At 46.3% G+C, this 26,934-nt stretch overlaps 2 protein-coding genes across 4 annotated transcripts in view; both read left to right on the top strand.

Moving 5' to 3' along the window:
* Window positions 1-4,933: 4,933 nt before the first annotated feature.
* MED18 (mediator complex subunit 18) lies at window positions 4,934-9,419 on the top strand. The gene is made up of 3 exons (XM_066591670.1): window positions 4,934-5,025; window positions 5,101-5,191; window positions 8,608-9,419. The coding sequence occupies exons 2-3, from the start codon at window positions 5,119-5,121 to the stop codon at window positions 9,159-9,161; spliced, it is 627 nt and encodes a 208-aa protein (XP_066447767.1). The 5' UTR covers window positions 4,934-5,025; window positions 5,101-5,118; the 3' UTR covers window positions 9,162-9,419.
* Window positions 9,420-22,572: 13,153 nt separating this feature from the next.
* Window positions 22,573-26,934, top strand: part of PHACTR4 (phosphatase and actin regulator 4) — a 57,858-nt gene continuing 53,496 nt past the window's right edge. For all 3 annotated transcript variants that reach the window (XM_066572710.1, XM_066572711.1, XM_066572709.1), the window contains exon 1: window positions 22,573-22,672. In XM_066572710.1, the coding sequence (XP_066428807.1) occupies window positions 22,597-22,672 (76 nt within the window). In that variant the 5' untranslated portion in view covers window positions 22,573-22,596. The remainder of the gene's footprint in view (window positions 22,673-26,934) is intronic.

The raw sequence follows: 26,934 nt of genomic DNA, 5'->3' as shown, positions 1-26,934 counted from the left end.
TCAGAATATGGATATTTAGTTCATGTCACCCTTCTCTCTTTTATAGGATTATACATTAAACAATTAAGTATTTTTAGATTATAATAACGGTTACGTTTTAACCCTTTACAATCCAATTTTGGATTCAGGGTTTCCTAGGGGGCTTTCTCTTTTTGCCATTATACAATGGTGCCATCTGCTAGCTAGAGCCAGTACTGCTGTATGGGACATGCTGGAGAGACCCCCGACAACAGAGCGGCCAGTAATATACAGTAAGAATACCCTGCTGGATGTCTTCTGACATTGCAGCTGTACAGCCTTCAAGAGAATGATGTTATACGAAAAATTGTCGGCCATGAGGGAAGACATTATGGAGGTATTCCTCAAAACCTGGAAACCATGGGCAGATTTCCTAGACATGCCAGGCCTAAATAGATCTCTTAGCACTTGAGGCACCGGACCAGGGCCGACTGTCACCTCCCCCCATCATCTTAGAGAAGGAAAGGTGGTAGAGGATCTGAGTTAAGAAAGAAAGAACAAAATGGAGCAGAAAGGGACGGAGCCTGGGGCTTGATGGAGGGGGTGGTGGGAGGAGAGGGGAAGGGCGGTATGTTGGCTACACACAACATTTACTAAGAGTGCCACGGCTATTTTGGTGTACCTTGATAAAGTGTGTGGATATTTGTTTTTCTGTATGTCTTCTTTTCCCCCTCCTTTCCCTTTCTTCTTCATGCCTCATTAATATTCAGATGCCCCCTGCGTGGGGAATATACCAAAGCGTTATCTTATGTTTGACTGCAATTTTCAATAAAATACTTTGAAACCAAAAAGGGGTTCAAATGAGCGAGAATGAACGATAATGGTTCAGTGTAAACACAGCCAACGATCAAACAAAAAATGCTAAATCGTTCACTTTTTGTTCATTGTTCATTTTCTGCAGCCTTACTTGGCTCTTTCACTAATCGTTTGGTTCAAATATCGATTGTTCAGTAGTTCTCATTCACCTATACAGTGAATAAACGTCCAAGCTAACGATATATCAGCCTGTATAAACAGCCTGCCTGAGCGAACTCTCACGTTGTTCGCTCATTCAAATGAGAAATTGTTTGATGTAAACGGACCCTTAGGGTGCCTGTCCACGGACGTGATTTCACTGGCGGTTTACCGTGATCACGCCGTCTGAAGCTTTCCATAGCATTGCTATAGAAAGCGGTGGCCCCCTGTCCACAGAATAGAGAATGCAGCGCTTTTTTCTCTTGCATATGGATATGCTGCATCCACATACTGGTGTGCATGGAACAATTAAAGTCCAGTAATACGTGGTGAAAAACGCCCGTAAACATGAGCCCTTATTCTAGTATTGCATGTTTACTGCACTTTGCATTTATGTTTGTGCAAACAGCCGGGCTCACAGAAGTGTAAGATTACTACATGTTATGAGCGCGATATCTGCGCTGGTGATACATAGTAATTTGTAGTCAATCAAATATATTGCCTTGCGCCATTTCGCTCACATTTGCGTTTAAGCATTGCATAAAACACTAGTGCAAACAAGAACGGCATGGTCTATCTTGCGGTGTATTACACGCAAGAGACCATTGTTCTCTATGGGCACGTAGTCAATGCTGCCCATTTGCAATGACATTGCTTATGGGCGCTGCATATACACGCTGTTGTGCAGTGACGGTGCAGGAAATTTAGACACAAGAAAAAACAATAGGAAGACTGTGCATGACAGCGTGCGTGAGATACGCTGTCATGCGCAGTACAATATCACTGCCATGTGCGGCAATAAGCCGGCTCATCACCAGCTCCTCAGTGGTAAAACGCAGTGTGACTCACACGAGATTTTACTGATCCGACCATGTGGGCTGGCCTAAGGGAAGTCCCGTCGCAGATCCTACGCAAAAATAACGGAAGTATGAAGATTTTCTTCCAGTATAATGCCTGACAGCTGAGCGGAAACTGAATGGACGCCATTAGAGTCAGTGGGGTCCGTTCAGTACTGAATGAGACAGACTCATTCAGCTAAGGAATTCCTCTTACATGCTGCTCGAGCAGAGAAGGAAAACGGAACCCCCACCGCAGAAGTGAAAGCACCCTTAGGCTACTTTCACACCTGTGTTAGGGTTCAGTTTAGGGTTTACATCTCTCTGCTCCGTTTTTGGAGGAGATACTGAAAAAAAACCCGTATCCCCTGCTTTTTCCCCATTGATTTGAATAGAATTTAAAAAAACTGAAAGGCTCTTGTCTGCTTCCATTCCGTCAGATTTCTATTTTTTGGACAGTAAAATAATGCCACAGACTGCACAAGCCTTTCCGTTTTTTTTAAACCGCATTGAAATCAATGGGGAAAAAAGGATCTGTTTTTTTCAGCTTTATTTCAGTTTCCCTCCTCCAAAAACAGAGCAAAGACAGAAACCCTGAACTGAGCCCTAAGGCCGGTAGCACACGAACGGATTTGGCGTCCGCACCGCAGTATGCTCTATTTTTGTGTGGATTTTGCGTGGATGGATTCCATTAAAGACAATGGAAGCTGTCCGACCTGCAGTCCATTGTGAATAGGTCACAGGTACCCAACCTATTCATTGCCTAGCGACGGCGCGGGAAAAACAAAGATTTAAAAAAAAAATCTGTACTGCGCGTGACCGTTGGCAGCTCGCCGCTTCCATCCACAATACAGATTTCAACAGGCATGTGCGGACGCTGGGTGGATTCGAACGCAGGTGTGAAATCAGCCTTACCCTGCTTCGCACAGGTCTATTCCGTGTAACTGTTTGTTGGCTGTGGTGAAAAACTTCATTTGCTACTGATATGAAGCCAACATAATAAAGTACGGCTTGCTCACGGCGAGTAAAGAACAATGGTGGGTTGTTATGTGTAGAAATTTGACATCTCGCCAGTGGTGTTCCGAAGAGATTCTAAATAAAGGAGTTTTCCGGTTACTGGACAACCCCACTTCATATTGGACCCCCTGTATTCATGTAGCACAGTGAGGAATGCTCACCCCTCCATGGCTGCCAGGACCCGGTGATTGTTGTGACAATGTATGGAAGAGGCTACCTACTTGCGGGTGAGCGCAATATCACACTCTGCAGCGTGTATTTTCACGCTGATGTGAGGCGAAAAAACACCTCCCATCACTTCTGTGAAGTAGTGATCCTCTGGCACGGCTTTCATCCACGTTAAGAGGATCGGCAAGTGTTTCCTATTGTTTTCAATGGGAAACCTCACATTGAACTCGCGCGCACATCGCACACCGTCCGGTGTTTCACTGTCCCATTGAAAACAATGGGCGATGGGTTCAGAGGAATGCAAAAAGATAGAGCACGCAACAATTTTTTTCAAACATCGCTCATGTATATGACTCCATTCAAAATGCGGTTCATATATTTGTATATCTCGCAATGCACAAATCTCACGAGCTTCTCGACCGCGTGAAATCAGCCGGAGGGGTTTTAACAAATCCCATTCACTCAAATTGTGCGAGATTTATGCTGTGTGAGACGCACAAATTTTGCATCAATCTGCACCCCATTCTTTTGAATGGAGTCACATACATGAGTAATTTTTTCCTGCATCGCATCCTGGGAAAAAATTGCAGCATGTCCTATCTTTGGGTGTTTCCAAAGCGCCGTCTCTGATTGGCTGAGCAACGGCACTCTTGATCCAATCACAGTACTCGCTTGCTGGAGGTGGGGTATTCAAAGCCCCGTCACCAGAGAGTGCTGTGTTAACACTGAGGATTACACTGTAGCCTTCTGTAGCGCCATAGACCAGCGTACCAGGTGAATATAAGACACTGAGCCTCTTTTGTGGCAAAAATAAATATAAGACAGTGTATTATTTTCAGGGAAACACAGTATGCCCAGAGCCACTTTGGACCAGCTGATCCCAATTGTATTAGATTCCTGTGTGTTGGCAGTATGAGATCAGTAGCCCATGCTCATTTAACCCTTTAAATTACCCCCCAGATGCCCACTTTAATGCCTATTTTTGTACCAGTTACTTTTTTTAGGCAGCTTTCAACTGCGTTCCCCTCAGGTGCCTGCCTGCAATGTAATTCATTACTAAAGGTGTTGTACCAAGATTACAAGTTATCACCTATGCAAAGGTTATGGAATAATGCTGATCAGTTAGGGGTCTCACTCCTCAGAGTCCTGCGTCCCCCGTCTCCACTGAGGAGATAGCCAAGTAGCAAGCGCTCAGGTATTTCCATCCCCCCACTGTGCAGGCTTGGCCAGTACTCCATTCATTCTGACATCACTGTAGGGCGAGTAGTGACCGCGCAGGGACAGGCTGAGGGGGAACCCCTGTTCTCGAGATTGGCGAGGCTCTCAGCGGTGGGACCCACCATTCAGCAAGCTACCCCTGTCCTGTGGATAAGAGATAACGTGTAATCCTGATACAACCCCTGCACACGGGAGGGTCGGATTCCACATGCGGAACCCCACAGCGAACTCTGACCCTGGCAGTAGCAGCGTCTGCACATACCTGCCTTTCATTTTCTTCATCTGTACTACGGATGGCCCGCACGGCTCGCTGTCAGACATGCGCAGTACAGATTTTTTTTTTTAACTCCTGCTTTTCCCCCGTTATTGCCTAGGGATGACGCGGAATCCGTGACCTTTCTGCAATCAAGCACTTTTCCATAGTATGCTGTAAGGGGAAATTGCCCTCCCTGTATTCTGCAATGCAGTCCACCTGTTTGCAGGCATGAAAATAAGTTCTTGTAATTTATTAACAAGGAAAAAAGTAGAAGATATTGTTTGTGAATAAGAAACTGCTGAATTAAAAAAACTTCTGCAACCAAATCGTCCCTTGCCGCTCCCTATCCCTTGTCACACTCGCTTTCCTTCTATCCCCTTAGTACGGTAGAGGCGCCGGCTGCTGCATCCTCTCCTGTTCCCTCCATAAAACTAGTAGTAAGACAAGCCCCTCCCCGTGCGGTCATGTGACCAAACCTCACTAGAGCCCATCCATTCCAGCGCTGACTGGGCGGGCTTCCTCTGCCGTGGGGTCTTGCTGTCCGCGGCCTGTGAGCAGGTACGTGTCCATGTCTTGTGTGCCCGGACTGCTTAGGGCTGTCATGTTACTTACTGGAGACTGTTTGTCCCCCAGACTACCCCTGCAGTAACCATGGAGGCTCCCCCAGTGACCACCATGCCTGTATCGGGAGGGACCATTAACATGATGGAGTATCTGCTACAAGGTACGGTAACATGATGGGGGGAGGAGCCACAAATGTCTAAGGTGTGCAGAGGGTCTCCTGCACCTGCAGCACTAGAGACCATCTCCTCGGGTTCTTCCCGTTTAGTGCCTGTAGGGAACTTCCGCAGCCATGGATGTCAATGGCCAGTGCAAGTCCTGGGAGTCGGTAGCAGTCTGAGATCGGACTTCTCCAGCGTCTTCTCACTTCTTTCCACTGCTTGTCTACAGAGCACTCTCCTGATGTCCACCCGCCCCCAGGCCGCTCTCACACAGCGCGCTTTTTGCTGCAGTTAGACACTAATCGCGGTACAATGCTCCAATTGATTCCAGTGGGGCTTTGCAGAGTAGTGCTCAAAAAGCGCATTTGCTGTGCTCTGTTTTTGTGTGTTTTAGCGCACCTCATCACCCATCACAATGATGGGGTGTGTTTAAAAAAACAATAACATTTGTTCAAAGACACCACATGAAATCGCAGTAAAATGCTGCGATTTCGGATTTTCTGAACACTTCTGAGACCGGCTTTAGGCTATCTACACACAGTCGAGTGTAATATCACGCTGTGAGACCAATATTGCGCACGTGAACATGTGATGTCCCCACAGATGCCAGGCGTTTTTTTAAAATCAAAAATATGTCCCATCACTTCTAGGCGGTTGTGATCCTGCGGCGCATCGGAGGAGCAGCAAGAGTTTCCCTTTGTTTTCACCGGTGACCTCGCGTTGCACTCGTGGGCGTGCCGTGCGATTTATTTTGCTGTCCTGTTAAAAACTATGGGGATGCGTTCCTGAGGCACGCGCATGCCGTGCACAAATCTCGCACAATCTTTTTTCCGGCCGTGTGAAACTGGCCTTGGGGTTCTTTCAAACGAGACGGAACATTGGGGAACATGCCCTCTTGCAGAATATTCAGCACCAAAATCCGCATTGCTGATGTGAGGATTTTGATGCAGAATTGTCAGAATTCTGCATTTTGATGTGGAATTTCAGGATGACATGTTGTGGATTATTCTGTCCCATCTGAAGGCACCCTAGAAATGGCCCTGGGATGCTGAGCAGGGCTGTTTACAGGCTCCCCTTGGGGGCGCTGAAAAAGGCCTTTGTTGGTCTCCTCATGACGCTTCCTCTTCTAGTTTCCCTCATTTCACACACCACTATTCATCCCAGTCAGGACATGGACATTCAAGTGGATGTGGATTTGGTCCTCATAAAGAACAGTGACATTTTAAGTATGGTGGATGTGCGCAGTTTGTACGGAGTACGCCTGCTCATACAGCAGGGTGCCGGCTGCAACATGCAGCTCACACCCTGCTGCGAGCAGAGACAACTCCAATCTTAGCCATTAATCCTCTAAATGTCATGGTCAGCGTTGACTGTGGCATTTAACTGTCTGGATAGAGGGAGGGGGCTCCTGCTGTCCCCTAAAGTATTCCTGTATATTCAAGCAATAGAATGATCACAAATTCATGTCTCCTAGTGGGATCTAAATTAATGTTTTTTTTTAAGGGAACCTGTCACCGATTTCCATTGGGATAAACCAATGGCAGCAAGATAACAAAGTATACCCCAATAAAGAGATTTTACGATTCTCCGAAAACAGTGGGCGAGGGCTGAGCAGGGTACAAAATAAACAAGGGCATAGTCTCGAGGGGGATTTGAATTGCAGATTCCACGATTGGAATCCATGTGGATGATACGTGGGCATTGAACATTCGTCGGTTCGCTCAGACATGCAGGTAGGAATTGCGGATTCCGCAAGCAGAATAAAAAATGCTGTATTTTAGTGGATGTTCTCCATTGAAGTCTATGGGTGCGAGTGAATCGCCGTCCATATGCAATAAAGATTGCATCCAGGTGGCAGAACTGTTTAGAAGAGGAGAACAAGACAGGGAGACACTGGTCAGATGTCCGGTTACACAGCAAATCCAGTCCAGGATGTTGCTCTATTGGTTACATAAATAAAAATAAATAAATCTTGTATAGCGCTAACTTATTCCACATCTATTTCAGGTAATTTATTTATTACCCCCCACCAAGCTTGGGTACTCATTTTACCGATCTCGTAAGGAGAGTCAACCTTAAGCTGGCTATCTGAACCATGCAGGGATTGAATTTGCAACCTTCAGGTTGTGAGCGAGAGCTTAGAGCTGCATTCTGCTGCCTTAAAGGGGTTGTCCTGCGGCAGCAAGTGGGGTTATACACTTCTGTATGGCCATATTAATGCACTTTGTAATGTACATCGTGCATTAAATATGAGCCATACAGAAGTTATACACTTACCTCCTCCGGTGCTGGCGTCCCCGTCTCCATGGCACCGACTAACGCTGCCTTCTCCTTCCATTAGACGCGCTTGCGCTGTCTGGTCTTCTGCTCTGTTGAATGGGGCCGCTCCGGTGTGCTCACGCCGCACATGTCTTCTGCGCATGCGCAGACCAGCTCTCCGGCGTGAGCACGCTGGAGCGGCCCCATTCAACAGAGCAGAAGACCAGACAGCGCAAGCGCGTCTAATGGAAGGAGAAGGCAGCTTTGGTCGGTGCCATGGAGACGGGGACGCCAGCATCGGAGAAGGTAAGTGTATAACGTCTGTATGGCTCATATTTAATGCACGATGTATATTACAAAGTGCATTAATATGGCCATACAGAAGTGTATAACCCCACTTGCTGCCGCGGGACAACCCCTTTAACACTCAGCGCCACACAAGGTGGTTCTGCTATGAATGGCACGTGAATGCTGCAGTAAACTTCCTGGACCGAAGCAGCGGAGACTAGAGTGTCTATGCTGGACTCAGAGATCATCTGGCCAGTGAGGATTGCCTACTGTGTTATTTTGCGCCCTCAGCCACTTTTTCCAACTGTCAGAAAACAGCCGTTAAGGAAACCCCTCTGCTTGAACATGCGCTCCATTCTGAAGACAGCGTGATATAGAGCAGGAGCTCAGCAGATTGATATACTGTATAACTTGTATTTTATTAATTTATATCCCTTTTCCTCACTAGCTGAATGGTCCAGCGGATTGACAGTTATATGTATAGGACTGTGTATATACAGATGGCAATCAATCTCTGATAGGACCATCCGCTGGACCATTCAGCTTGTAAGGAACAGGCATATAAATTAATAAAATACTAATTATTCTAAATCTTTCCCCATAAACTATGTATCAATCTTCTCGGCTCCTCCTGCTCTATAACATCATGCCTGCAGAACGGACACATGTTCCAGCGGACGGGTTCCCTTCACACATTGGAGTTCCTGTATTTTTGACAGCAAAAGTAGCTCTGGAAACTACAGTCTGTATTCATCAGCAATACTGGAGGCCTGATGGTCAGAATGCAAGTGTGAACAGAGTTTATTAAGCTTTATCTGTTATTACATGCTTAATCCTTATGGCTAAATCATTCTTCACTTTTTCTGTTTAGGCAGTATACTTGACCAAGGACTGGAGAGCCTCCTTCATCGCTTACGTGGATTATGTGACAACATGGAACCGGAGACGTTTGCTGATCATGAAAGTGTATATTTGCTAAAAGGTCAGCAGGCTAGCCCTTTTGTACTTCGTGCCCGTAGACCACTTGACCGGCCAGGAGCACCATGGCACCTTCGTTATCTTGGCCAGCCAGAGGCAGGAGACAGAAGCCGGCACACATTAGTTAGGAACTGTGTTGATATTGCTACTTCAGAAGTCTTACCTGAATTTCTACAAGAGATGGGCTTTCGAATGGACCATGAATTTGTAGCAAAAGGACACTTATTCCGCAAAGGAGCTATGAAAATTGCAGTCTACAAGGTGTTTCGTGTTTTGGTGGCAGGGACAGCGGATGGTGCTGAGCCACTGTCCCTTTCGTATTTGGTAGAGCTCAGTGTAGTGGCCCCCGCCGGCCAGGACAGCGTAGCTGACGAGGTCAGAAGTTTCGCTGAACAGCTCAGACCACTGGTGCAGCTCGAGAAAATAGACCCAAAACGTCTAATGTGAAAAAGACCCTCTTGTGCTGCCTAATGCAAACACGGAGGGGCTGTAACGCCACAATCCTACACGGGGGGGGGGGGGGGGTTGTATTTAGAGATATGGATTCTATATTACTGCCATTTGTCAGCAATTACTAATATGAAGACTGTTCCATTTTAGAAGTATTTCTTTCCATGCAGAAACGGTGATATTCTAGATTTCCATTATATGCACTTGCTTTCTATTTGGATCTTTATTCTTATCTTATATAAACATTTTATTACATCTGTGTCTTTTTATGGCATTTATATCTTGCATAGTTTGCTTTCCTCATGCAAAAGTCAAGGGAATTGTCCAGCGTGAATCCCATCTTTTCACATAGTGAGTTCCCTGAAGACGTGCCGATCGCCAGGAGTGTCGAGTGGTGGTAATCCTGTGATCTGCTTGCTAATATAAAAGGTTTACCCATTAGTAAGGGCCTATTTTGCCTCCAGGGCCTTTGAAATCCGTAAGTGTTTATTGATCTTAGTGAAGTGTGATTTCTTCCCAGCAAGAGAAACCACGTAATCTTTTAGATATGACACCTTTTTAATGGCTAACAAAAATACATGATGTAATGGCAAGCTTTCCAACCTACTTGGGATTCTTCCTCAGGTATAATGGAACAGATCTAAAGACGTAGTTATATAAATACATATACACATGGGAGGGCACAAACAGGGTGTGATTACTAGGCACTTAAAACAAATCCCAGAACAGGATAAAAAGGCAAAGACCTGGTTTGATTAATTAGCACTTAGATAAATACCACAAAGTGCAGAACAGTAAATACTTAATTAGTCCAGTGACAAGGGATGTGAAAGTTTTATGGTCTCTAAATTGATGTTATGGGGTCAGCAGGCCAACATGTTACCTCTGCTGTAGATTTCCCGTATTCTCCACTGATGCAAAAAAAACACCTCAGAGTTTCATTCTGTTTTTGATAGTGTTAAAGGAGGTTATAAACGTCTATTCCCAAATTCTTCTGTGATGTTGAAACTTGAAATTGCCTTTAATTATAACTTTAACATGTTGTGTCCGTGACTAGAAAAAGGCTACGCCACAGGTAATTCCTCTCTTTAATCGTGTGGTGTGCTTCAGTCATGGTTGAGGGACCAGTAGGTACAATGCAGTGAAGAGGGGGTATCTAAACTAACAGACCTGCTTCAAAATGCCAATGTAGTCAAATGTAATGTTCTTCCCTGTTAACACCCCATACACGCACACACTAACCTGAGCTCATGCTAAGGTTGGGTTGTATTGGAGAATTAACATATTGGTTTAAAAGTATTGAATAGAAACTAAATATAATATAACACAAATGGTAGCGTAGAAGTCTTGCTCTTTCAGATTCCAGGTGTCCACAGCTACTATACCAATGGGTGCTATTCCGTGTCTTGTTGATCTCCAGGAGATTAAAATGTTCCTGTAACAGCAGGAAATGTTCTAAAACTAAAGTACTTACCTGTAAAAGGGGTTGTCCCGCACCCCCCCCCCCCCCCCCCCCCCGTTCGGCGCGAGACAAACCCGATGCAGGGGTTAAAAAAGAACACCGCACAGCGCTTACCTGAATCCCCGCGCTCCGGTGACTTCTTACTTACCTGCTGAAGATGGCCGCCGGGATCTTCTCCCTCGGTGGACCGCAGGGCTTCTGTGCGGTCCATTGCCGATTCCAGCCTCCTGACTGGCTGGAATCGGCACGTGACGGGGCAGAGCTACCAGGAGCCGGTCTCCGGCACGAGAATCGGAAAACAAGAAGACCGGACTGCGCAAGCGCGTCTAATCCGGCGATTAGACGCTGAAAATTAGACGGCACCATGGAGACGAGGACGCTAGCAACGGAACAGGTAAGTGAATAACTTCTGATAACTTCTGTATGGCTCATAATTAATGCACAATGTACATTACAAAGTGCATTAATATGGCCATACAGAAGTGTATAGACCCACTTGCTGCCGCGGGACAACCCCTTTAAATTTCCCTGTTGCATCAGTGGTTCCTCTCCCTACTCCTGCTTTGTTTATTTTTTAGGTTTTTAACCAGATACAATTGTATTAATATACACGCTAACACTAGTATACACCAGTGCAGTTTGTTTTCCTGCACTGATGATGTCCTGTATGCCCCACGTGATTAATTCAGCTATGTATTAGCATCAACGCTACAAGGAAAATGGGACCACCAGAATATCGTCTTTATAGCACTGGGGCATTTTACAGGTGAGGAACAGTTAATTTTTTTTCTTTTGCTTATTTCTTAACACCCCACCCCCCACCCCCTCCCGAAAAACGCTATCTGAAGACTTTTGTCTTTTTGTGTAATAAGGGCATGTTGGCATCAGTGTCAGAGGTTCAGTTTAGAATCTCCGTTGCTGAATTTTGTTTAAAAACAAGACAAATGAGTACAGCATGCGGCACTATTTTTGTCCTATAAAAAGCCGGCAGTCCGGCCGGACACTGTTCTAGTTAAGGGGGTCCGTTTGGCGCCGTTCAGTTCTGTCATAAGACTGGTACGTTCAACCTGGAGGTGCTGTTTTTCTGCTCCTCAAATGGAATAGGGAATTGGGAACTGATGTATACAGAAACGGAGTCATTTGAAGGAATCCATTGAAATCAATAGAATGGGTTCAATTCGCTGTGTACTATGTGTGGAAAATGTGTACGCTTAATATGTTGCGCAAAAATGCTCAGGTAAACCAGCCCTAAGGGTCCTTCTACACCGGCAGATCTCCTTCATTGTTAGACCAGAATGTGCTGGATAAATGGTGTAATGTTTTATAGATTTTGTGTAAGGGGGAGGTGGGGAAGGGAGTTTTTTTTTTTTCTTTTCTTCTTATAATGTAAAACCACTCATTCCATGGTCAACAATGGCCACCGCATCTGCGGGATTAAGGTCACCCCGTCTCCAAGAAAAAATGTAATAAAAAGCAATCAAAAAAATCGCTTGTACCAATAGAAACTACAGGGCGTCCCTCAAAAAATGAACCCTCGCACAACTATGTTGACAGAAAAATAAAAAGGTTATGGCGGTCAGAAGATGGCGACATATATATATAATTTATTTATTTTATTTTATTTTTTAAATTATTTTCTATCTCGCAGCGAATCAGACTCTGTACCCCGGCAGTGACCTCTGCGTACCTGTCGTGTTCTCTTCTCTTCGCTCTGCGGATTTACGCTCGTGAGCATGGAAAAGCCTTTTTCATAGCATGTCTATGGGCAGTATTTGCTGCAGGATCTGGAGGCGAACGCCTGCTCCAGATCCCGCAGTGCACATACGCCTGTGTGCGTTGGGCCTTAATCAACAGTATACATCCAGCATTCCCGTATTCTTGGGCTTCCAATGTCACTGTATAGGTGGTGGGTTAATGCTGAAGGTGCTTTCATGTTCACAGTAAAAAGATTATTTAAAATCCGTAGCGTTTCTCCCGCATGCGGATCCGCGCCTCATAGGGATTTATTGGACACCCGCTGGTAGTTAAATACCTGCGGATGTCATTTTACCCTTGAGGCGCGGATTGCGTGTGCGGGAAAAAAAACGCGGCATGCTCTATTTTAGTGTGGGTCTCCCACGGGGACGGCTCCCGCAGGCTTCTATTGAAGCCTATGGAAGCCGTCCAGATCCACAGAACACCCGTACCTGAATTATAACTTACCTATCTGGACGCTGCGGATCTTTCCTCCGTCTGCGACGGAGGGAAAATCCGCAGCGTCCGGACAGGTAAGTTTAATCTTATTTTCAGCCTCATGTCCCCGGGTAAGGAGGGACCCGCTGCGGGATTCTGCATGGAGAATCCGTGGCGGGCCTCATTTTCCCCGTGGACATGAGGCCTTATGGGTGTCATAATTGGAACTGTCCACTGCAGCAAGTGACAGTGCTGCTTGCAAGCTATATAGAAGGTCAGCCAAGGACAATCTCGCATACATATGGAATTTAGTCTTTATGATAGTGCAAGTTATTTTGCAGTGTTTATTTTTTCTATGCCAAAATTTGACTTGCTATAGATTAGTCGTGTTGTAAGACCTGTTCATATACCGGATAATCATTTAGTTGTCTTCAGATTTCTTGCTCGTATTTAGCAGTGTCCATCACTATGACTGCACCCTTGGTATTATTGTATCTTGTCACCACCTGGAAGCTAGGGGTTTGACCGGGCATGGATGGAGGAACGCCCCTGTTACACCCCTAGCTTCCGATTGGTTGAATGCAGTAAGGTTCTAGCAGCAGCATCTACATTGATTTTGTGCCCTTGCTAGAAGGTGAGGTATTAGTTTTCATGTTAGGCTTACATTATTAGCTATAAATGCGAACCCTTTACAGCTATAAATGTAAGCCTAATAGGAAAACTAACCCTCCAGCAAGGGCAGAAAATAAATGTCCATGCTGCAGCTGTCCCTGCTCTCCCGCAGTGGTCTGTGCAGCCACTTTTTTTGCAGTCGTTGTGCCAGCTGTCAGCCCCGTCCCGGCTGCCGATTGCCCCAGTCACTCACTCATGGGGTCTGCTGTCCCTCTGCCTCAGCCGCTGTCGCTCCCGGTCTTTGCGCGGTCTTCCTGCCGTGTCCGAACGGCACTTGGGGGATTCTACAGGCCAGCCCTCTCACCCTCGCCGGTCTTCTCTGGCGCCGCTCCCAGGGTCGCTGCTGTGGCCACTGTCTTACTGCCGTCTCAGAGCAGCAGTGGCCGGTGTCCTCCGGCGCCTGTAGCTCTGCCTCGCCGCTGTCCTCCAGGGGGGATTACACAGGCCCCCAGCCAATCAGATGCTGGGGCCGTTATTACATTTTTTGACAGCTCGTTCCTTGTCACCACCACTAACTTCCGGTGGTGACAAGGTACAATGATACCCACCGTCCTTATCAGCACATGTGATAGTAATAACTTTATAACATATCAGTTTATCCAACATTCTCCTCTGACACATTAGACTGCACTTCTGTTTATACACAGCATTAATGCGATTTGATACCACTTGTAGAAATGATTCTACCACAGGATTAGTACGTGGATGTACAAAATCACTTTCAACTTTAAGGCCCGAGTTTTTATGAAGAATCATCTCTCCTGTCTCAACTTTTGTGGCACTTTCTGATTGATCAATAAAAAAATAAAAAACATTTCTGCAAATCTACCTCCCAATGAGAACCAATCAATTTTTTCTGAAGAGCAAAATGTCAATCCCCTACTTAGTAATTTAGTCACAAGTTTGAACAAAAAGAGGGAAGATTTCACATGTATTCCTGAGGATATTTCCTGGTCACGGAGCGCAATGTCGTCGTCTGTTGCTTCTTCCCAGACTGTTGGTGTTTCCTTCACCCCCTTTTAGATTTGTGTTTCTTTTGCAATGGCCTAAAGAAATTAGATCTCATAGATTCGTCAGTAGAATCCGAGTCTCCTGTGGTATAACCAGGATAGACTTAGTCAAGTCTTTTATTGCCTCTTCTATACTCAACCACCTGGCCCATCTGCCAATATTAATACTTCTGTTCCTATAATCTTCACATCCCAATGTCATTTATATTGTTCCACTCGCTCAGTCAAGTTACAAGTTGCAACATGTTTTCCTTAAAAGCTGTAAAGCCACAAGATGTTAACAATGCTTTTATTTGTTCTGTCTTCATGTTTGCAACACTTAAAGGGGTTGTCTTGCGAAAGCAAGTGGGGGTAAGCACTTCTGTATGGCCATATTAATGCACTTTGTAATATACATCATGCATTAAATATGTGCCATACAGAAGTTATTCACTTACCTTCCCTGCGCTGGCGTCCCCGTCTCCATGGCTCCATCTAATTTCAGTGTCTAACCTCCCGATTAGACGCGCTTGCGCAGAAGGGTCTTCTCCCATCTGTTCGGTCCGGCACGAGCGGCATTCTGGCTCCGCCCCCGTCACGCGTGCCGATTCCAGCCAATCAGGAGGCTGGAATCGGCACACGTGATGGGGGCGGAGCTACGCGATGACGCGTAGAAGGGGCGGAGCCAGAATGCCGCTCGTGCCGGACCGAACAGATGGGAGAAGACCCTTCTGCGCAAGCACGTCTAATCGGGAGATTAGACGCTGAAATTAGATCCCTACCTCACCTCAGAAGGAGGCCATGGATTCCCTGGGCTTATTTCCGGGCATCCATACCCTCTATCTGTACGAGTTAACACCCCACAGGGTGTGCCCTCGCCGGAACCTAAGGTCTTCTGCACTTTCCCTAGGCAAATGGGAAGTCCACTGACAGTCCATCTTATGAGACCGAGGCGGCGCAGTACTAGTACATTTCTCCATTCTTCTGGTAACGTACGTGGTTGGCATTATCGGAACTGGCTCTTCATCTTTTTTCAAACAAGGGAAATTTTGGTCACATTATCCAGTCCCTTACTCCTACTCTTTTTGATCAAAGGGATCATACACATACAGGAAGTTACATACCCCACCTCCTTCTGCTAAAACCATGTCCACGGCCACTCTATTTTGGAACGCCATGGATGCAGTGGGCCCTAATTGGTCAGCTAACCCTTGCAAAGCATCTCTGGTGTAGTTTACAAACCTCTGCTGATTGTAATAGATATAATTCATCCAATCTACATTATTATTAACAGTGACAATAGCAAATAAGGACTCAAAACCTGCTTTAACCTGATCTCTAGAATTAAATTAATCTGGCTCCCCCCTTGGCACTCCTATTGTATCTATGTATACATGTGGATCAAAGTTACCGCCTTGAGTGTCAACGTCTCTCTTAGCACGATGCGTTGTTGGATTCTCACCCTCAGTGTAGTCTTCATATTGCACATTTCATTGTATTAATTTGTTCTGAAACAGGGGGCTAGTGTACAGTAGTCAAAGGTGTGTGTTAGAGGAATTGTACCACATTATAGCATGTAAAGGATATGCAGGATCATTAGTTTTTTTTTCAGTGCGAAGTGTGGATCCAAGTGGGTTTTCCTTCGAGCTTGACTGCAGTTGGGGTGGTGAACAACATCTGGTAGGGACATTCAAACAGGGCTTCTCGCTTAAACTTTTCCACATAGACCCTGTCACCTGGTTTCAGATTGTGACACTCATCTGTAGGACCTGGGAGAAAAGCAGAGACTGCAGAATGCATTACTAACAATTCCTTGGAGAGGCCTATGACAACATTAACAAGAGAATCATTCCCCAAACTCAGCTACTGTGGCATGTACCCTCCGGAGAAAAAGAAAAACTAATGAAAGACACTCAATTCAAAATTTGACCATTTTCTCTATTGCCTTTTGTATCTACTTTCCCCCTACTCCGTGGACGGTAGGGTGTGTGAAAAGCCTGGAATATACCCAAAACAGACATGATGTGTTGCATTATTTCACCTGTGAAGTGTGTACCTTTGTTTGACTCAATCACTTCCAGTACCCCGTATCTGCAGATTACCTCATTCATGAGCTTCCGTGCGGTTACCTGCTTATTTACTTTAGTAACAGGGTAGGTCTCCAACCTGAAAAGAAATCAACAACAAGCACATATTCATGCTTCCCAAGAAGTGGGAGCTGAGTGTAGCCAATTTGCAATCCCTGAAATGGGTAAAGTGGTCTAGGCAAGTGTGATGTGGCAAATTTACTTCTGCCCTGTTGCTTACGGCAAAGATCATGCAAAATTGGACAAATGATGCAGCAGCTACAGAAAACCAAGGAGCCACCCGTCCTTGTTCAAGCGTCGACATCATTGTTGCTTTAAGAGGTGCGTCTTTCTGTGCGTCAGCTGGGCCATCATGGGGCACAGGGACTATGGTGGGCAAGTGCTGTTGACTGTTCACCATACGCCGTCCCTTTTTAGTCCATTTGTAGTTTTAGTCAAAGTCCAAAGTTATAATCAAAGTCCAAGTTCATATCAAAGTCCAAGTTCATATCAAAGTCCAAGATTTTTATCAAAGTCCAAAGTTATTGTCAAATTCTTCTTCTTCTTTTCTTCCACGGCTTGAGGGCCGCTGCCTTTGCTGTGTGGCCTGTGATGGCATTGCCTCTTGCTTCTCTGGTGTAGGAATTGGTGTGAGCTTTCCGCCTTGTCAGGTAGAAGTAGGGCCTCCGTGAGACTCTGTACCGCTGCAACATTCTTAATTGGCTGTCCTGCTGTGGTAAAAAACTGTCTGGCCTTCCATGTTGGGCCGTAATCATGAGCTATGCCAAATGCATACCGGGAGTCAGTGTAAATGTTTGCCGTCTTACCTGTGGCCACTCCACACGCCTCAGCGAGGGCTTTTAATTCCGCTTCTTGTACTGCGACATGCGGAGACATTCTGCTTTTAGGACATCTTGTTGTGTAACCACTGCATATCCAGTGTGGAGTCGTCAATCACCCTGGGTACCATCTATAAAAAACAACTCAAAATATGCATTATTAACAAGGGCTTTCAGTAACTTTTTTAAAACTTAAATTTTCTTGTTGCATCACTGCTAGACAATCAGGCTGGTATTCTATTTCAAAAAGATCAGAATCTTGTTGCAAAAAATTTAAAAATGGCTTGCAAAAAATTTAAAAAATGGCTGATGATTTAAAAAATGGCTGACTTGCAATACCTAGATCACCTATGCCTTCTCCCCCCCCCCCCCCCTTTAAACCAGGGTACTCAATTGGAACAATAGTACCCTGTTTAAGGTAGTACAACATTTTAAAAAGATTTGATGGATGCAGATAAGGCCTGTAAGATGTTAGCACCAATAACAGACATGAGTTACATCGGGACAGAAAAATCTACAAAACATCTACTAATATTTGAAATGTGAGATCCCTTTAAGTGAATTCATTATTAGTCTGATCCTGCCTGCAATATCTTTATCAAATTTCAGACAGGAGAAAAAAAACAACAAAAAAAACAAAAAAAAACAAAAAACTTTTACTAGCTGCTCAAAATCCTCACCCCTCCCTTGTGGACAAGAGGGATGAAACATTACATACTATTACATCATCTAGCTCCACCCCTTCGATATTGGCTCCTTGCGACTTTCTTCCCAACTCCATTTCAGCGTAACAGTCCATACGTCCACATCTCAACCAAGCAAAGTCCCATGCATGGGGAGGACTTTTATCCCCAGTCAATTATCTGCATCACACATTCCACCACAGCTTGAACACGGGTCACTAACTCTCATCCATCCATGCTCTCAAGTCTGCTCCGTCACCCCCCATTGAAGGTGTACCAGTACATACAGATGCACAGACAAAAAAAGTTTGACAAACAAACATACATCAGTTGAAAAACATTGAGGTGAGTGCTATAATTTTATAAAGTACATTATTCTATTGAGATGAGATTGTGAATGAGCGCTATCTTTGACAAATTATGTGAAAAAGTTTGCTGAGTGACTGAGATATTCTATATTTCTTATCTACTGAAGCTATTATATGCTGTATTAAACGCTAAAGTATTTTAGAATCTGTGACCCTGAATTTGGAGTGAATTCTGAAAGCCCCCACCTTTTTTTTTTTTAAAACAAACCGTTATCTCTCTACGAATATGAAACACAGACTGCACAGCCGTGCATTTGAACTCATAATTAACACATATGCTGGGACCTTGCAACATTCATTTTCAACCCCTGTATAAGTAAGAATATGTTTTAGAAATTGCTATATTTCCTGTCTACTAAGACAGTATAATTAATTAAATTCATTTCAATTCATTGTAAGCAAGCAGAGACATTAACCAAGGTTGTTATTGCATTTTCTCTCTCGCTGTTATCTTCCGACCTTGAAAACTACAGCTACATGTCAACAAGCCTTCTCATCTAAAAGCAAGCTCAGTTAACTATTTGCACATACAGTATATACATATATATACACACACATATATCCATATCTATTATCTATCTTGTATTATACACATTTTCATCTCTCTTTGCCAACAAATCACATGCATTGTAACTTTCTTATTGACTTGCCTGCTCCCCTTATTTCTCTCCCCTACCTAACTGCCAATATAACCTTTAATAGACACTCTCCTGACGCCCTCTTGATCACTTACTGTACTTTTCAACATTTCACTTACGGATACTTTCTTAAACAAATAATGTGTACATACAACTTTCTCTGACTGTCTCTCTCTCTCTTCCTCCTCCAGCATTTTCTAGCAAACCTTGGTCTTCCAAGGCACCTCTCGGTCCTAAAGACCTCCTCCCAGACACCATTTTGTAATCTACCGTGTGGGTTGGTGTCACACATTTTCATAAGTATTGTTACATTCTACAGATTTATCCACACGGCGGCAGCCCTTGAGGGGCTCTGTCTTCTTTAATAAGATCTTACGCATATTACAACAACAATAATAATAATAACACGCTCCATAGAATGCATCCCTCTTAATTTTCAAATTGTCAGGCCCTTATATACCGGCAAGACAACCGAGGGTCCCTTCTCCTTATGGAACCAGCCCCATAAAATGCATCTCTCTGAAATCAGATCGTTAGCCCCATATATAAGGCAAAACGACCGAGAGTCCCTTCTCTTATGAAGCCTGTCTCACAAAATGCATCCCTCTCTGCTAAACCATTGACAACTAACTAAACTAAACTGAGGGTCCCTTCTCTTGTGAGATTAAATGAAAATAAAGAGAGAAAAAAAACTTCTGCAGATACAACAATCTCCACTATTATTAAAACGTTAAAACTTCAACAACAAATAGACTACAGACTAGTTTCTGGGTGACCGATTTGTGCGCATATCACGGTCAGTGGTCCATGATGGCAAACCCGGAGCCCACACGAGTTACCGTGTAGAACTCTTAACCCAACCCGTCCGGTCACAAACCACAGATAGTCAGTCCTGCTGCAAAACTCTCAGTGTAAAACACAACATAAATATATGCTGGCCTTACCTGGAGTTCTAAGTGAGTTGATCAGGCTCGGTTTGCAGCAGGACGGCTTCTGAGTGGCGTGGATCCGAGTGGAATGCGTTGTAGGCTCTGGCTTTGTCGCCCCAGTTGGTTGCGCCATTTGTCAGGGTAATAAAATATTCTAAGTACAGCACCAATCGGGCCCACCCCACTTGCCCGCTGCCGGCGATAAGAAGAAAACACCACACGGAGGTCTGGTATAGTTTCTCACACGGGACATGGCTCTCAGCTGTGCCGACGTGCTTTATTACAGATTACATGAGATCTTATACCCTTTGTCCCATCCCCATCAAGGGGTGATGGGCTTATAACCATATATGGGCAGTCCGGATTTCCGGCCTGACAGTGAGGCGCCTCTGGCTTATGTACAGAAAATCACGTATTTAATTAACTCCAGTACAAAGAATCACCCACTCAATTCTAAGAAAACGGCCTAAGACAGTGAAAATTATGTACATAGTGGAACATCTTGATATTGCGCTTCTGGGAAATCGGCCAAGTACACGCGGCCTTGTGTCTGGTTCCGTATCTTCTCTGAATTTCTAGAACATCTCTCTCAGCCTTCTAAAGCCTTGGAATATCTGATGTAAGGCGACATATAAGTTTTTTTTTCATTTGGAATTGAATAAAACTTGCATATAGGTATAAAGCATAAAAAAAACATATGGCAATATATATATATATCCTCACACTATGGTAACTGGATAACACGCACCTCCCGATCGTGTGAACGGGCAATTTCACAGCTGGTATGGAGTATCTTGTCTCCACCACAAAAATGGGTGGAGACCTAGGATTGTGCCGTGGGAGGTATAGGGTACGCCCACAGCTACTGATTGGCTGGGCAGTGTGATACCCTCCTGTTTTAGCTTCAAGTGGCTTCCCCGCCGGCCTCCCTGAAATGGGCCCGGCTGTAATTGTGTTGCCGCCAGCTTCCCTGCAATGTGGCATGCCATTCCTGCGCCCCAGAAGGTGGCCTTGCTCTCTGTCTTAGCGTAGTTGCCAGAGAGGAGACTGACAGTGGGCGACAGACAGGGGCATAGAGCGTCGGGGGAGGAGACTGACAGTGCAGCCGGAAACACGGAGCAGAGGACAGCGCCGGAGGAGTGGGGGAGCGCAGCTCTATCACATAGTACGGCACGGGGAAAACACAGTGACAGGAGGGCTGTGAGTGGAGGATGGCAGGGGGCAGAGGAGCAGAGTTGCGAGCGGGGATGTCAGGGCAGAGGGAGCCGATAGACAGCCGACGGTGGTTGACAGTCACAGAGGCCCAAGGAGCACAGGCAGCGGGTTTGGCATGGCAGATGGTAGGCAAGACACTGACAGCAGCGTCTTCGGCAGGGGAGATGGGAGCGCTGTTGTGGGCGTCAACGAGCTCTCCCCTACAACTCAACCAGGCCAACCCATGTCTCCACCCATTCTTCCAGTGGAGACCAGATACACCAGTACCTTCACCGCTAATTAAGCTTGGGACTAATAGCTGGAAATCACCCATTCATGTGATTGCACGAGTAAGGCCCCCTGCACATGAGCGGAAATTCCGCAGCGGGATTTCCAGCGCAATTTCCGCTGCTGGAAGCCTGCATAGGATTGCGTTAAACGCAATCCTAGGCAGACTGCTGCGATTTGGCCGAGCCCCGCACAAAAATGTCACTCACCCGCCGCTGGCTCCGGTCTGCGCATGCGCCGGCTGCCCGGCGAGCCGGCACATCAAGGAGCCGGCGGGCGCGGGTGAGTACGCGCTGGTCCCTGCATGCGCTCGGGTCGGGTCCCGTGGCGAGAATTCTCGCTGCCGGATCCGACCCGCACGTCTGCAGATGGCCTTAGATTCGATTTTTATTTTTTTTAGTGCGGCTATTAGAGCGATAAAACCATGCTCATGTGAACGAGGCCAGAGGTTCAGTTTTATCTGATGGCAGAGGGTGGCAGTATAAGGCCTCCTGGCCATGGGCGATATGTCACTATTGAATACACAGCCCGACGACCACAAGCGGAGAAACATAGCGAGCAAAAATGAATGCTAATCATTCAGTGTAAACACAGCCAACAATCCAACGATGAATCGTATTGTTTATTTTATGCGGCATAAAACCAATCATTGACTCGTTCGTCAATCATTCGGTTTAAATACTGATCAGTCTTTCACAGTCACTTATACAGTGACGATTGAACGATATCTCGTATGAAGGAGCTAACGATGTACCTGCAGGCTGCACGATGAATTGTTTCGTGTAAACGGACCCTTATGCCAGCCTGGTACCGGAACTGCAGTACTTAAAGGGCAGCTCCAGGGGCTACATCTGATCAACGAACACCTAATACAGATCATCACAACCTCCGGACCAACAGCATCTTTCTGCCCACGCATCACGGAGAAGAGCTATTAGGTGACTCATTATGAGCACCTCTCCCACCAAACGGGATGACGTCACTCGGCCAGAAGCTGTGACGCTACAGACGCACGGACACCGTGCAGCCACGGCCAGCCTCTCGTCCGGAACTACAACTCCCGTCAGCCCGTGCGCCGCGCTCATCCTCAGTTTCCGGGTCTAGCTTGGTCGAACAGGTAGGATTTCCTGTGATGTCAGACGGAGAGACGGAGAGCGCCCCGGGACACGAAGAAAAAGAGGGAGATCTACGGACCGCGGGAACGGCAGGTGAGAGGGGCTTGTTCTTCCCGGGTAGCCCTGTATGCCCCCCCCCAGTCACCTGGCTCACCTCCCCGTGTACGGCCACCCCGCGCCTGGCAGCTCGCCATCACGTTGCGGCTGTGTAAGGGCGTATGCGGGACGTATCGTTCTGTTATATGTGACCCGAGGGACGCACTTTCCTGCGACTGGGATTTAGCAGGGCGGGGGCGGTTCCTTACACTCAGCCCAGGGGACTGCAGGTGGAGCCCGACGACCTCTCACGTACTGCGGGGGGTTCCAGGTGCAGTTCCCTCTTAGTCCTCATCATTTAGGAGGCGTTATACCGCAGGGCCGCCTCACATCAAGCTGGCAGGGAGATGAGCGGCTGCTGGGGGTAGCTCCACAAGGAGAGCCTCGTTTACTATAGCCACAGGGACAGGAGGCACAACTGGGGGATTCCAGGAGGAGCTCCTCTTAGATTGCAGCATCAGACAAGAGCTGGGGCTGAGTTTTCTAGGAGTCCCGCAGTATTCTAAAACCAGAGCCGTCCTATTACTGTGTGGCTAGTGGTGTGGAGGACGGCGCTGCGGGTCTGTAGCTGTAATGTCCAGATCGCTCCTCCAGTCCGTAAAATCTGAACAATCTGGGACTCAGGATTATGCAAACTGTATTTATGCATCCATAACTGGGGCGCCGGATGAGATGGTGAAGCTTCGGTGCCCTGCAGGGCGATGGTATAAAACCTGATAATGGATATTAGGTGCAGGGTGACCCGCTAGATAACACAAATATTCATCAATTACTTATTAATTTTTGTCTGGCTCCCTATGAAAACTGATGTGCAAGCTAAGGACTGTACATTGAAAATGGTCTCTCCAGCACCCAAGCACACTTGGGTATTAGTGTATCTTGTCGCCACTGGAGCTAGGGGTTTGACAGGAGGAACGCCCCTCTCGCACCCCCAGCTCCTGATGGGCTCAAGGATGGCAGGTCCTGTAAGCACAGTGTGCACAGATTTAACAGGTTTGTGCAGCGTAATGCTCAGGCTAAAAGTTCTGCTGTGGCTTACATTATGAGCTGTGAAAGCTGTCCTGTTACCAGTGTACCATGGCAGCATTAACATCGACTAATGTAAGCCTAAACATACATGTTATACTCACCGTAAGGTCCCCCGCTCACAGGTGCTGTCCTCACCGCTAATGCTCCGCTGCCTTAACTGTGAGCTCCGTGTGGCCCGCTTCTGCACTTGCTGCTGCTGTCCTCAGCAGTTGTGCTCCACCAGCAGTACTGTGACATCCATGGCGGCTGCTCCATTGTGGATAGCTGCAGCCCTCTGCACTTCTGGTCCGTCACTGGGAAGGCCACATCAGATGGGAGGTGGAAGGCGCCCGGTGTGTGCTCTTGCACTCTGCGGCCGGCGCATAACATTGTCTTTCCCCCCGTCCTGTCGCTTGCTTGCAGCCGCTGGTCTGTTCAACTAACATTGTGTGTGGGTGGGGGTGCCGCTTGTGAAGTGCCAATGCTGACACAGTAGTAAGCGCTTCAGCACAATTTAGCCTCTGTGATCCAATAGTTAGGCAGCCTGCCCATTTGCACAACCGCCTGCCTTATTTTAGTGGGCTTTCAGGACCTATTTGGCAGGCTGATATTCAGCCAATCAGGTACATGACTCCACCAGGGCTTCCTGGTGGCGTCAAGATACACTTGTATGGCATCTGTAAATTGTTGAAGACCTCTGCTAATGTGACATCAGTAATGGCCGCTACCTCCCTCCATACTGTGCCTCTGAGGGTATCAATTGTTTGTGACTTATTGCTGTATACAGAACCCTTCAGTGGATCCCGCAAGAAGAAATCAGGAGGCGTCAGATCTGGGGATCCTGCCTGTCCCAGAATTTTCAAAACTAAAATAGTTAACATTTTTGTTTTTTACATGAACCCGTTTGCCAGTATTTACAAACAAGAACTGTTTTTGTTGCCCATAGCAACCAGTCACAGCTCAGCTTTCATTCCTCAGTTCTCAAAAAATGTAAAGCTACTTTCTGACTGGTTGCTATGAGCAACAAAGTTGTTTTTTTTTGTGTGTGTTTTTGTTTTTCAGACAGTTTTCATAAATCTGCCCCATAATCTTTGTCCATATCAGTCTTCATAGGAAACTGAACAATCTAATATAAACAGCCTACAGGCTTTTCTTGCACCACACTTTGACCCCTTTGTGTGACCTTTGGTGGATGATTTTGGTGTCATTGGATTTGTGACATCCTCACCAGCAATGTAAAATCATAACATGTGAGTTTGATACATTGAGTGATCCGTCAGGCCAAGGCACAGTTCCTATGTAAAGTGTAGCGGTGCGGTTGTGCTTCAGCAAACGGCCTTGCTAGGGAGAGTCAAGCGTTGCTCAACGACATTCATGTCAAGTGCTTACCAATTTGACTGTTGCCATGTCCCCAAAATGTAGAAGACTGAGCCATGGAAGGCGAACAGTTGAAGACGAATCCTCGGCCAGTTCTAAAAACATTTGCAACCATTTTCCCAAACCTTTTATGTTTGTGTACGGGCGTTGGGTCAATCTAGTAATCAGGAAGTTATTGAATGTTTGGGTTTCCTGTGAGAGGCTGAGGGTGCGTTCACACGAGCGTATAGCAGCTTGGTTTTCACACCGAGCCGATATACGCTGTCCTCGTGTGCAGGGGGGGAGGATGGAAGAGCCAGAAGCAGGAACTGAGCTCCCGCCCCCCTCTCTGCCTCCTCTCCACCCCCTCTCTGCCCCTCTGCACTATTTGCAATGAGAGGAGGCGGGACGGGGCGGGCCTAAGTTCTGAGAATTAGCCCTGCCCCTGCCCCGCCTCTCCCCATTGCAAATAGTGCAGAGGGGCGGAGAGGAGGCAGAGAGGGGGCGGGAGCTCAGTTCCTGCTCCTGGCTCTTCCACCACCACCCCCCCCCCTGCAAATGAGGGCGGCGTATATCAGCTCGGCGTGAAAACCAAGCCGATATACGTTCGTGTGAATTCACCCTCACCCTGTAAAATCTGTATGCAGTACAATATATGACATAGTCCTAGAATCAGATGATGAAGACACTACAATGTTTTACACAGAATCATCCAAGGGGGAAGTCCACATTTGATGTAAAGACAAACAGAAAAAAAATTCACTGGTACATCAAAAAGAGGAGGATATACGTAGGCCAATAGTCAAAGAGACGTGAGGTGGCCAAATATGCCCCAATGAAACATAAATGTACCAAAGAGAGATTCAGTTCGAAGCTGTAATGACACAAGGCCGGTTTCACATGAGCGATAAAATTGTGCGATGCAAGAGCAAAAATGATTAAACCCATGCTTTCCTTCACATTCGCCATGTTTTCCCTCATGCAATGTTGCATCCCCAAAAAATTGCGGTATGTCCTATCTTCCTGCATTTTGTTCTTTATCACTGATGTTTCCTTATGGAGCCTTCATTCTATCGCATCGCACAAACTTGTGATTTTTCATGCAATATAGTTTTGACATTACTGTGTTTCCCCCCAAAATAGGACCTACCCTGATTATAAGACCTAGCCCAGTTTTTGGGGAAGGCCTGAAATATAAGACCTCCCCAAAAATATGACCTAGCTAATCTGCATTGAAAAAAAATCTATACTCTCCTGGTCCGCGGCGTCCTGATGCCTCCCGATGGTCTCCGGCGGCACTGTGGCAAACTGCGTCCTCACCGTCTCACAGCTGAGCTTCTTCCTGGTGACAGGGCTTTGAATACCCCGCCTCCCAGCAAAGCGCAAGCTGTTATTGGCTAATCGAGCCACAGGCAGCCAATCACAGCCACAGTTTGATGAGCCAGTCACAGCCACTCAGTGATATCATTCACTCTACCAGCAAATATAAACAGCTCAACCATCGCTGTTAACACGTAATGAAGTGTAAACAACTATTTTCACATCTGCATGTAATGAACAAGAAGTTGGCCGTGTTTATACGGAACATTTATTGTTCAGAATTCCCATGATTAAACATTTATTTATTTTATTTAAATGATTGCACTGCATAGAAGGCCGTTAATAAGTGAGCCGCTGCGGCGGCATGAGCGAGAACGCTGAGTGTGCCAAAATATGGTGATTGGTTGACCAGAAGCACCCTGAGTGCGGTCAGCGGTGAGCAGGAGGCGCTCCGTGCATTCAGTGACTGGTGAGAAATCTTCCTGTTGACCGTACACCTTCTGGTATAGCGGGCGGGCACTGCTTCACATGCTCTTGAAACAAATGTGTACAAGTCAGCCAGGAGAAGGTGTATC

Source organism: Eleutherodactylus coqui, chromosome 1 (genome assembly GCF_035609145.1).
Source record: "Eleutherodactylus coqui strain aEleCoq1 chromosome 1, aEleCoq1.hap1, whole genome shotgun sequence".
Taxonomy (NCBI): domain Eukaryota; kingdom Metazoa; phylum Chordata; class Amphibia; order Anura; family Eleutherodactylidae; genus Eleutherodactylus; species Eleutherodactylus coqui.
The sequence above is the reverse complement of the archived record's forward strand: the minus strand, read 5'-3'. Positions and strand labels throughout refer to the sequence as shown.

Coding starts and splice junctions, on each gene's coding strand:
- MED18 (XM_066591670.1), top strand. CDS start 5,119: ATGGAGGCTCCCCCAGTGACCACCATGCCTGTATCGGGAGGGACCATT. Junction 5,192..8,607: donor GATGGAGTATCTGCTACAAG/GTACGGTAACAT, acceptor TTTTCTGTTTAG/GCAGTATACTTGACCAAGGA.